Consider the following 12,775-nt stretch of genomic DNA (forward strand, 5'->3'; position numbering starts at 1 on the left):
TAGCAACACAACACCGTACGTCACTGACGAGTGTGGCACCAAAGTGAACGTCTGAATTCATTACTGTGAATAGAGGGCGAGCAGCTACAGCCGTCACGGTGACGAACCTTTGCTCCCGTAACACATGACCAAGCTGTGAGTGTGTGTGTGAGGAATGTAGGCGTGTCCCCCTGTAGGAGCTCGCCGGTTTGACTTCGCCATAATAACAGAAAACAAACCCCAGAGGCACAGCGGTAATTATTACAGTGGTAAAACATCTTCCTTTTGAAGTACTGTTCACCCTGGCAGCAGAGGACAACACTCTGTGTGTGTCTGTGTGTGTGTGCGTCTGTCTGTGTGTGTGTGTGTCTGTGTGTGTGTGAGAGACCTGGGTCATGCAGTATTTGCAAATTGTTTTTCCCGATTAGTTGAGCTCTCTTATCTGGAGCTACACGCCAGACGACGGGACTTTCCCCCTCGAGGAGACTAAACAGAAAGTTTAAAGAAAAAAAAGAATCCGTTATAAAAATCTTGTTTTAATAAACTCTGCAGCATCTGAACGTTTACAGGACGTGAAGCGAATCGTCTCCTTCTCGTCAACCGTTTGCAAATACGTGTGATTGGCTCCTCGAGGATTAAAGGGACGTCCGGTCTGATGAAACATGAAACCACAGCTTCACAGCGATGTTACAAACTTGTGAGCTTTTCTTTGTTTAATAGAAAAAACTGAAATGTCTTGAATCTCTCTGCATTATATGGAGTTTGTAAAAAAAAAAAAAAAACAACAAAAAAAAACAATTAAAAATCATTTGCTTCAGTCGAGTGAGAAGCTTCAGTCCAAGAATCAGGTCGAGAGGAAGAGGGGGGGGAAATAAATAACTGGACAGTTAACGTGTACCAGAGATAAAAAAACATCATTGCACTGTGTTAGTGTTTTCAACTGAAGGAGGAGAGAAGAAGAAAGACGAGTGGAACTGGTCAGAGTCCTGGTTTGTTCTCTTGACATGGGGACAGATAAAAACGTGGGACCAAGACGACGTCGTACCGAGGCTGAAATCGTCCTCTGCTGTTGCTCCTTTTCCTTGTTTGACAAAAAAAAACTACACGGACCGAAGACAGCCTCTGATTGGTTGAGAGAGCACCAGTGAAATTAGTACACATCAGGTAGCAGGAGTCAGTGAGTCGACTGTTGTTGGGGCGTCTCTCCAGGTTTGTACAGTCAGTAGAGAAGCGAGGAGGAGGAGGGATGACGAAGATGAGGCACTGTGAGGCCGGGAACTGGCCCTGATTAGGTATTAACGGGTTTCAGGGAGTGAGGTGTGTGTTTGTGTGTGGGGGGCGGGGGTGTAGGGTCAGGGTCTATGCGTAGATCTCTGTGGTGGGGGCCTTCTTGTAGATGGGCTTCTTCCCCAGGTCGTAGCTGCCCTCGTCCTTCTTCTTCATGCGGTAGATGAGGAGGAGGATGAGGAGCACGGCGAACATCAGGCCCACGGCGCAGCCTGCGATCACAGCTGGAGGAGACAGACGACAGTCAGACGTTTTACAGACCAGAGATATGAAAGAAATTATTCTTACAACTTACATTTAAACATAACGTATTTCAGCTGCTGTTTGTTACTTTATGCAAGTGATGATTTATATCGTGACGTCTTCACTGAGATTTTAAAATTCCTCTTATTTTTTCATAAATCTCTTCTCGTCATGAAAACCGTTTGTATTTTACAGAAGCTGATCGGCGTCGTACTGACCTGCGAGGACCTCGGTCTTGTTGAAGATGCTGTCATCACTGGCGTGGGCCATGAGGACGTTGGATGGGTACTCCTCGCTCGTCTCGGGGTCCTTCCTCACCAGTGGGATTTCGTTGCTGTCCTGTTCCACCTCGTTGACAGTCGGTCGCACCGGCAGCTCCGCCTCTGGGATCTTGTTGTCGTTGGCGTCGGGCTGAAGATGAAGAAAAGAAGTCAGGAGGTTAATAAATTGTGTGATTGGACGCCAAGTTCCAGGAGGCGTGTGCTGACCAACGTCACCACGTCAAATCAAATGCGATCCAGTGAACAACAATCTTCTTCTACTGGTCAAAATAAAAGTTGAAATCCAGAAGCGTCTCTCACCTTGACTGATGGTTCGGAGTCTCGCTCAGGTGACACAGTCGCTGCTGTGGAAAGAAGCAGATTCTTCAATAAATCTGAGTTGTTTTAACCTTTTTTAATCTTCGCACGATTCAAGAAGTGTTTTCAAAAGTAAGACGAGTGTAAAGACCGACCTCCGTCTCCTGAGCCAGAGGACTCATCGTACTCGTACGTCAGGTCCTCGTCGTCCTCGTCGTCCTCGTCGTCCGTGAAGCCGAAGTCGGAGCCGTTCTGGGCGTCTCCCGATGCCTCCAGGCCGTCGCTGTGTGTCGACATGGCGACGGTCTGTGTGGTCTTCATGGGCATCCACGTCTCAGTCTCCCTGACCTGCTGGGACAACAGAGACAGAGGGGGGGGGGTCAGAGGGTGACCTCCATCTCATCTCCATCAGCTTTAAAAAACACCTTCTGATAACTTCTGACCATCACTGAAGCTTAACTGATGACTACCGGTAAAGATGATAAATACCAGCACAGGGAGGATGGTGATAAAGTTATGATTTATTAATTAATTAATTCCCCAATACATTGATAATCACTGGATCTTTTATTTTTAAAGCAAATGAAAAAACTGTTGTAAAGCTTTACAAGTGTCGCTCAGACGTTTAAACAGACGTCACTTTGTTTTGAAAATAAAAACGTTACTCAAACAGTTCATTAGTTTTTACATATGAGAAAACAGTGATTTAATCAGCACGACGCTCGACTCATCAACCTCCTTTAATCACTGCACTTAATTTCATTGACCATTTGCTCAGTAAGCAGCGTCAATGGGATTAAAACACAGAGGCACCCCCCCCCCCCCATCAGACTAATTATCATCACAACACCATTAATCAGCGTTAAGCTCCAACCAAATGGCAGCTGAGGTGAAACAAGGCGAGAGAAGCAGACTCCGGCAACCTGTGTAAATAAATCTACATGGAGCTAAATAAGTTTTAAATTAATCAATTAACAGAACAGTAATTGGAAACGCAATGTTGATTCAAAAAGGCAAAATACATTGTGATTTTCTGTTTTATATAAATTAAACCAATATGTGTATTTACATTTTAATCAATATAAAATATATGTCGAGGCAGAAATGGTGAAAATATTTGTTTCACTGATTCTGGAAACACGTGAATGGTCATTTCAATTTAACTGACTTTCTATTGGACCAACTTATTAATCAACTGAATTAAACTAACTCATCTTCAGGGCTGATGATTCATGGATCTCATACAGGGTTTTTAATTCTCATTTAACAGAGTAGAAAAAGAAAAACTATACTAGAAACTGAGTCGTGAGAAGAAAAGAAGACGAAGAAGCTTTTCTTCCACTTCAATGAAACCTTCCATTTACTGAGAAGAAAAGACGACCACAAATCACACACACAAATCACACAGAACAAGTCAGGGCGACACACACACACACACACACACACACACACACACACACACACACACACACACACACACACACACACACACACACACACACACACACACACACACACACACACACACACACACACACACACACACACACACAAGTTCTCATAATTGCTTCCATCTGAGTCCCGTGTACAGGGTCTTCATTTGAAGGGTTAACTGGTGGGATAAGCCGGCCTGAGGCCTCCCAGTATTATGTGTGTGTGTTTAAGTACTTGACATAGTAACGGTGTGTTTGAAGGTAATCCTCAGCCTTTAAAAAGTAGCCTATATGAGTAGTAGTAAGGGGGGGGGGGGGGGGGGGGTTCTCCATTGTGACTGCACTGAGGCTTCAAACGAGGGCGGCCATCTTACTGGGACTCCCCTCAGCAACGAGGTCGACACTCATCTGCTCAGATTTTAAAGAAACGAGAAATCCTGCTTGACGTCATTTCATCGTTGATTCATTTACTTTTATTTCCGGTGACACGAGGGTTGTGTGTTTATTTTACCTCTAAATACAACAGTAAAAAGTTTAATGAAACCACAACTTAAATCTTTTCTAATTAGTCTGAATTAGTCTTAAAGAAGACACACACCCCCCCCTCAGAGTACAAGAACCCGTGGTGGTGGATCATCCAGTGTGTCCTCATTTAAACCCCATACATGGACCCGGTGGGGTGGGGGGGTTGGGGGGGGTGTAACCGGTGACTCCTCATTTCCTCGCTACTGTTCAGATGAAGGTCTACGGCCGCTGTGGCGTGTTGCAACAGGCCCGTCGACTCACTCTATAGGAATCACGCTCATTCAGACATTAATGTTGATTCGTCGGAGCGAAGCCGATTCATCAGCAGCGCGAGTCACTGATCCTGTAACGCTGATAACGCACCTCGCAGCCCGGGGGAGTTCTACTGGGTCGACTTCTGTGTGAGCTTCAAACAAGCAGGTTCATATATAAAACATGTTTAACTTGAGACGAGCGTCCAACATCAAATAACGTTTCTGTCATAGCTCACGGTAAACATGCTTCCTGCAGGTTTCACCAAGTTACATTTAAGACTTTTAAATTAACAAAGTCCCATAAAAATATATAATAACCCTGGAAACACCAGGTTCTCTCTCAAACTAGGGACAGAGACGGTCTTCACCACAGAGAGGGAACTGAGATCCAACCTGAGTTTACCACCTCAACACTAATTATCTCGTCCTTTCCAGGAAACATCCTGGAGTTATTCAGAAATCATAAACCTGTACAATTAACTGTTATGATTGCGAGTCATTATCCAGGATTATCTTAATGTCATGAGTAGACGGGTAATAAAGATGTTAGGGATCCGTCTTAAGGCCTTTGCTGGATGAGTTAAAAACAAAAGTAGCACCTGTGTTTTCAACTCAAGTTAATCTGTTAAGCAAAAGACAACAAGTTTAACACCCACTGAGGTCGATGTGTTCTTCTCTGTCAGAGTCCTGCCATGTCAATAAACTGCTCCTGACCTTCAAACCCCCCCATGGTGACTGAGGAGATCTGAGATAACAACTTACTGCCCCACAGGCGAACGGAGGCCTGCACCGACAGGCCTGCTCCATTCAGCAACACGCAGGAGGAAAAACACGTCCACCGCAGAGATATTTTGTTATGTTTCATGTTGGTGTTGTGATTTCTTGTGACGACGGGCGGCTGATCCCATCTTCACCATGTTCTCCAGCTGGGACGGGATTCAGGCCAAGTCTCACTCGCAAAAACAAGTTCAGTCTGTCCCACGTCCCAATCCGGCAACGATTCACACGCACCGCGGCAGGACGACCGAACAGCAAGAAACTTAGTGAAAAAAATGAAAGCCCACAGGAGGATGAAGTGATGCGTTGCTGTGTTACTGTACAAACACAACAAAAATGTGCTCGGCCTGCGCAGACTGGCAGAGAGTGTGTGAACAGTGGTTACGTCACCGAGCAAACATTAAAATCAGCTCTCATGGTGATTTTACTATCACCGAACGTCTCATCGGTTAAAGCCTCGGTCATCCAGTCCCGACAGCCTGACGCTCAGGACCTGGACTTCGGTGAAACCATTTGGTCGTCAAGACGTGACGCGCGTTATCCGTTTCCAAGCTCTGGTGTTTTAAAGCAGAGTGGTTTGGTGCAGGAGAAAACCACAAGTCAACATATTATTCCTTTTCACTGCCGGTTGTGGATCATCTCCTCCTTGGCAATGAGATGAGTGGTCTTGTTGACCAGAGACATGAGAGAGTTGAGTTTGTGCGACCAGTCGTTGAGCAGGTCGTTGGGGTCTTTTGGCCTCTGGAAGTTGATGATGCCGGCCATTCGGTCGACCTTTGCGTAGATGGTCTTGTTCACAACAATCCTGAGAATCCAGTTAACAGAATAATGAGACAGTACTTGATGTAACCTGAATGTACAGGAACAGACGTTTTTTAACCAATATTTCCCAGAAAGTAGACTCATGAAGCTACGTCGCTGCTACGTCTGTTTTCTCCAGAAAAGCAAAGTATAACCCTGAGTAACCCAAACCCTTCTTGGAGGCGGTGAACCACATTGTTTATCAGTCAACTCCAGAGCCACCAAGGATGCAGGGATCCCCATGTTGTCCTCCCTTCAGTGATTCACAGCCTCATACTTCTGCCCAATTTGGCGGATGTGGCTCGAAGCCAAGCCGATGAGTTTCCAGCCAAACGAACGGATTGAACGGAGAAACGAGGGAAAGGAAAACGCTGTTTCAGTGGTGAGGCAAGGAACGTTAGGTATTTAATCTAATATTGCAACACAACATGGAAACAACAGTCGTACCATGGCTACGATACAGTGACAACTTCGGCATCTCAACAAACCTCCTCCCTGAACTATAGGTCTTAATTTAAATCAAAGATATCCACTTATATAAAAAAAGACTTTACATAGTAATCAGTTCAGATGACCTTTGACCTGAGACTCATGGTCGACCCCACAGGTCCGAGCCAAACAAAGCTCCTCTTTGTTGAATAAAATCCATTTTAATTATCGAGCTCGTTTCCCCTCGCTGTGTCAAAACACGACCATGTGACTCATACATCATCACGTCCGACAGAACCAACAGATTAAAGTCCAGAGGAAACACAAACACACTCCTCGTTTACCTCCAGCTCGACAATTCAAAAGGTCCATAGTGAATTTTCATTTTTCTGTGAACTCTCCCTTTCAAATCCCCTTTACTTATGTGGGGTCATACTGAGGAACTCGCACTGAAAATAAAAAAGGTCACTTCCTGCGCTGCCACTCCTCACCCTCGGCTCTTGTCCTCACTTCGCTCATCTCAGCGTGGAGGTCCTAAACTCTCCAGCTCCCCAATAGTCCGCAGTCGCTGAAAGGCGGACTGTCAAGACACCCGCCACCCGGCCTTTGGCTCTGTCCCTTCCATTGACACCGAACAATGCCGCCGGACGCCTCGAGAGCATATCAATGACCAAGGTAACCGGGGATAAGCCTCCAACAGCCTCCCTTCATTAAACCGGGGGAAACAATCCCTCCATCTGCCAACACAGACAGAGGCATCTGTTCCTTTCACACGGCGGCGTGGAGGAGGTACAAGGTTATGAAAAGAAAAGAAACACCAGCACGAAGGAATTTGCCGTCTTATTCTTTTGGGCGTCTTCTGACCTTTGAGAAAAACTCATGTTGATGGTATAACTTTCTTTTTCTTCTTGCGTGTGATATTTGGTGTGATGTGGCTTTGATGGCGTACAGGGATTTGAAGTAAAAAGTGCTCCTCTTCCCCCGTTCTTCACCTCCCTCCATGTCCCATCCTGTGCTCAACACTCCTGCCTCCCCCCCCTCCCCCTGCTGCTGGGTGATACTTGAACCGGCAGGATTTACACTGTGTATTGTGTCGCCTGATCTGCTTGTAAGATGCACTTCTGACCCCTGATGTAACTTTGCCAAAGAGTCCAGGAGCATAAAGGTGCGATCTATAAAAAACACCTGGTGTTTTATTCAGAGCACAGTCCTGTCCACGGCTCAGGATCGACTTCATTGGTCCCAACACACTTACCTTTTACTCCGACAGTCGAGCTCTAGATTCCTTCTACCTACGCCCCATCTATCTATAGCCGTGTTTCCACCTCCCAGCAACATGTGAGACTTGACAGTGACACACAGAAGTCACAGCGATCCTGAAGAACGTTACGAAGATTTTTCTTTATAAAAATAATTGGTCAGTTCTTAAACTGCCATTTTGTTTTTGGCCTTGGGAACAAACGTCTGATCAGCTGACATATACACCAACACCATTTTAAAATGAAAAGGTGTATAACAGTTTTATCTGGTTTATTGGCTTACATAACATCTTAGCTGAGGTTGTACAGATTTAAGAAACATGAAGCATTTAACCCCCCCCTCCCCCAACATCAGTAAGACAGACATTACTCAGTAAAGTGAGTAATGTTGGAGCTTATTCATTTGACTGCCCATTTCCTGACCATGAGATAAGAGTCTGAACAGACGGGGCAGCAGCGCTGATTCAGCCGCTGCTGATAAAACTAATTGGGTTTTGACGAGCACCACCTAAGGGAGTGTCCCCGGCCTTATCGTAATTACTTCTATTGGTCACTCCCTCCTACCAGTGGAGCCGCCCTGTCATGAATCCAGGTGATTAGCAAATCCACAAGTGACGGACAAATAATGTGCAGCGAGTCAAACTGATACAGGAGCCGTGCCTCTCGAATGTCTTACCTCCTCTTCCTTCTTCAGGTTCTTAGATGTCAGTCCCTCAGGCAGACATATCGCTGGCCTGGATCAAAAACACCACAGCACCAAAGACTGGATGTGAGCTACTGACGATTCATTATCAGCCAGGGATCCACTCCAGGCCTTAAGTGGTGGGAAATAATAAGAGGCAGCAAATCAGGAAATATCCCTCGAACACAAACCGACTTCTGTCTGATAGAAGCCAGAGAACAAGCATGAATATGAATCAGTCCAGCAAACGACTGACTTTAAGTAGTGAGAATCCTCCATTCATTAACCGTGGAAGGTTAGTCACAATCAAACCCATTCATTTCTGGGATGAAACACTTTTTGCAGACTCTTCAACTGTAAAGACACGAATCACTTCCAATTCCAGCTCAAAGCAACAGTTAATTCTGGATTAATGAAATAATAAATTACCATCGTTATTTACAAATTGACATTAGCAAGAAACATCAACAGGTTCCTCTGACTCATGAACACAACGTTGACACTCGAGGGGACCTGGCTCTCTCACATCACAAACTACTAACATCAGATGATAATATTTAAACTTTTTTAAAGTTCTGTTTCTGATCATATCCTGTAAAACGATAATTCTTTTCCATGTTTTGTTGCTCATGTGCATCAGTGATGTAAACCTAAAAAAGGAGTCAGGTGAAGGAATCTCTATTTCTGCGTTACAATGCTATGCTAAGCTAATTGTCTTCAGCCTCATACAGACGTGTGATTGAGAGCGTCTTCCACTTTCTCCCCTGACTCGGAGCAGTGTAACGAGGAAGAAAGGACTTTGAACGATCCTCTGTGTGTGTTATGCCGAGTTCGGCAGCCTGAGGAATGCGTCTCTCCATGTGGGTCGGTTAAGAAGCCACGACCTTGGCGATGCAGTCGAACACTACATTCCTCTTTCTCCTCTACACCGGGAGCCAAGAAAGAAACCCAGTTAACAGCTATGGGCCGAATCCACGTGAACTGCTGCTGCGGCTCCTCTCGGTACAAACTGGAACATCCCGCGGTGAAGTGGTTTTCAGACGGGCCGGGACGCTGCCTCTCATGGCTCCACCTTCATGCTGATATGAACGGAGTGCGTTCAAGGGACCACATTTTACACAGCATGTGTCCTGCTGCATTGAAATTCCAGTACTTGGGACATTTTAAACACTTCTAATATTTTCTGACAAGCTGCAGGAGCAGGAAAAATATTTCATTGTCCGCATTTATATATTTTCCTTACTCCGAGGTTACACAGTTGATATTTTAGGATAGAAGGTCATGCAAAAGAAAATATGGAAACCAGCGAGAGATTAAATATAGTTTTTACTTTCAGGATTTGTTCTCAAGATCCTCAACTGTCAGCACTTTGACCAACATGTGGCGTCTCTCTGCCAAAGCAGCTCCATTACTTAATGTCTAAAGGTAAAACACACAACCAACACTAGCACAAGTTAATCACAGCTGAATTATGTGGATTTGAAACGGACAAGGCGGCCTCGGTCGCTGACAATGGGTTTAGTGACTGTGGCTGAGCGAGCCACTGGTGGGCTAACGCAGAGAGGTAGACCTCACACACAGACATGCACACAACACTGCAGAGATACACAAAGTGACGCACACCACATCAAAGACGTACTGTATTACCGAGGCACATTTGTCAGGAAGGATGTCTGAATGGGGGGGAAGCCCTCATACCACCCACAAGCACTCTGATCTGTGCATACACTGTATATGGCATTACAGAAATTGGGGTAATTTAGTTTTGTTTGTGGGAAGTTAAATTCCAGAGAACCCGCAGAACTTCTACTGAACACAGAGCCTTCACAATGAGAAAGCAGCAAAGATACCCACAATAAAAGCAGCTCTTATTGAGAATGAATGTGAGGTCACTCAAAAGTAAATGGCTGAAGTCAACAACTAATGCTGGTGGCCACTGCCAGACCAAACTGCCCCAGGGCGCTGATACACACACGATCTTCTGAGATGCACAGATCCTGCGGAGTTTTGATTATTACATGTCATGCTCACTCCCTGCCATTGTTTTTCTACAAAGTCAGATACAATTGTCCTGCTTGGGGACGGAGTGCATCAGCGCTGATAGCTGCTAACGGCCTGGCTTCAGGCCTGGAACAACCATCTGTCAGAGTATGACAGCGCGTCGTGGGACGGCAGAGGCAACAGCACCGACATCAAACGGCCTCCCTCCAGGCTCTGTGATACATTTCCCAATGGAAACACAGCGAGGATCATGTTCCACGTTCTGCCACGGCTCTCTATATTTATCTACGTCCACCACAAAGCCACGGCAGCTTTTCTCTTCGGGCATGGGGGAGGTGGCGGCGAAGAAACTGATGTTTCCCAGGCAGTCGATGTAAATAAGTATGTGCTCTTGGTTTGTGTAGTTGAGGGTTGAAATGTGTTTTTGTTCTCACCTGTAGCGCTGAAACAATGAGGCTGTTAAATTATTTTTCTGCATGCAACTAATCCAAATCACTAATCACTACTTCCTGCAGAGTACAACAATAATCCCTCATAATAGACGACCAGGATAAGCAAATACTCATGTGAAAAATAACTTGAATTAAACTTCAGAACAATGCAGTGGAGATTTTCCAGACAGCTTAAGCTAAAATTACATTAAAACTAAAACACTGAAGTTCTAACAAAAGGCCTTTTGAGTAAAAATGAAATCAAAACTTGTTAAGAGTTGCAGACACCCTGTGTATTAAAACCAGAAAGTGGATCCAGCACAAAGAGCGTGTCCAGAAAAGTTGCATGAAAGTGATATTTAACCAGTGAAGGAGGGGTTTTATGGTCTACCTCTGCCCTGAGCGAAACAACTGCCAGAATATGTGGTGGTTGAAAGGGGGAGGGAGGGAATCAGATTCTCGACCGCTCTCCATCAGAGGCAGGAAGGACAAAAACCTCCTCTCTCTGTGCCAACATTCCACGGCCCAAAGGGATTTTATAGACCAGCGGACAGCAATGCAGGAACCATTATTACATCCCAGTGATACTATTTATCATGCTCCCTCCCCACGTTCTTTTCACCACACACAAGCTTTCTGTGCACCCCATCATGCACCAGAGACAAAAAAACACTTCCTTAAAAACCTGGCTCATTCTCGTGCAAATGATTCAGGGGATTAATGCAAAACCAGGGACATTCCAACCAGATATAAAAAATGGACCCACCCCCGGGGGCAACAAGCTGCAGTTTGTTGCTGCAACAAGGATTAACTCCGAGAAAAGAGGATTTTCTTTACTCTGATTAACCACCAAAGACCGAGCACATTTGGTAAGTTATGGTGCTGTGATGTGGCTAATTGAAATGAAAAATCACCCGAGGAGACTTTAAGGACACCATGTGCCTTTTATTTAACAGTTACAGGAGATTCTTATCTTTCTATTTCAGCAGAAAGGGCTGAGGTCAGTGGAAAAAGTTGTGACGAGCAGGTTTGGTCTGACCCCGTCCACGTTGGACAAACTGATAACATTGTGCATGAAGCTTAACGGAGCAAAGCACAGCATATCTGACAAATCAAAATAGTCTAAGACTCTGCCAAAGGAATCAATAATTTCCCATAATTAGAAAAATGTAAGTGTCTTGGCATCCAGCAGATAAGATCACCAACTCTAACCATTGATAAAAAACATTCCAATCGTGACTGTGGCTAGTCGAAAAGAGGCTTCTCTGTATTCAGAGCATTCTCTATTGTCAGGTAGCGGAACATTGTTATCGATTAGCTGGGAACGCCAAACCCACATACCAATAATGACCTCAGTGGGTGGAGAGAAGAAAGGGCTGGAGGGAGGGAGGGGGGGCGGAGGGAAGGATTGTCATAGCTCAGAGGCTAAGTATTCATCAAAAGAAAAGTTCAGAAAAGAGAAAGAACAAAAGACGAGTGATCACAGGGAGACTCGAGTGGAAACAGAGGCAGAAAAACAAAGTCACAAAAAGGCAAAATGCACAGAGTAAGAGCTAATTTTAAGAGCAAAACAAAAAAGATGGGGAAATAATGCACATATTTTTGGTAGGAATATCATAGGTGTATCTATGATATTGCTACACTGGGCTAGAGGAAAGCAGTGTCCCTTATGAAAAGGCCCCAGGGCCCTATTGAGATCCCTCCAAGTGTGCAAAATCCCAAAGAGGGCCGGTCAAGGTCACCAGAGGTCACATTCCAGAGGGGAAATCAAAAAAGACGAGCTGGGAGGGGGAGCGGGGCAACAAGATGAGGCAGAGTGAGCAAGCAGAAGCTGCGCCGCGTCGAGGAATGTAACAGATTGTAAAGGCGAGGAGGATCGGACCGCCGGCGACTGCAACGTGCCAGTGAAGTTCACCCCCGCCAATTCAGGATTAGTGTCCCAGGCACTGCTGGCTCCATGATGGGAAATGTCCATGTGTCACAGGACCTAACCGCGGACATGCATGTGACACACACAGAATCTTTGACCATCTTACAATGACACAAAACCAAACAGGTACACGTCAGGCATGTGCTCAGAGCTGGAGGGACTGGTA

General features: G+C 45.4%; 1 protein-coding gene across 2 annotated transcripts in view; it reads right to left on the minus strand.

The window, feature by feature from the left end:
- Window positions 1-1,333: 1,333 nt before the first annotated feature.
- Window positions 1,334-12,775, minus strand: part of sdc4 (syndecan 4) — a 13,271-nt gene continuing 1,829 nt past the window's right edge. Inside the window, exons 2-5 of one of the 2 annotated variants that reach the window (XM_034586727.1) lie at window positions 2,243-2,435; window positions 2,091-2,134; window positions 1,728-1,920; window positions 1,334-1,490 (exon numbers count right to left, since the gene is read on the minus strand). In XM_034586727.1, coding sequence (XP_034442618.1) covers window positions 1,339-1,490; window positions 1,728-1,920; window positions 2,091-2,134; window positions 2,243-2,435 — 582 coding nt within the window. In that variant the 3' untranslated portion in view covers window positions 1,334-1,338. Of the gene's footprint in view, window positions 1,491-1,727; window positions 1,921-2,090; window positions 2,135-2,242; window positions 2,439-12,775 lie in introns of both variants that reach the window. The other variant, XM_034586726.1, reaches the window with a different exon arrangement.

This window comes from Hippoglossus hippoglossus, chromosome 5 (assembly GCF_009819705.1).
Source record: "Hippoglossus hippoglossus isolate fHipHip1 chromosome 5, fHipHip1.pri, whole genome shotgun sequence".
In the NCBI taxonomy this organism is placed as follows: Eukaryota; Metazoa; Chordata; class Actinopteri; order Pleuronectiformes; family Pleuronectidae; genus Hippoglossus; species Hippoglossus hippoglossus.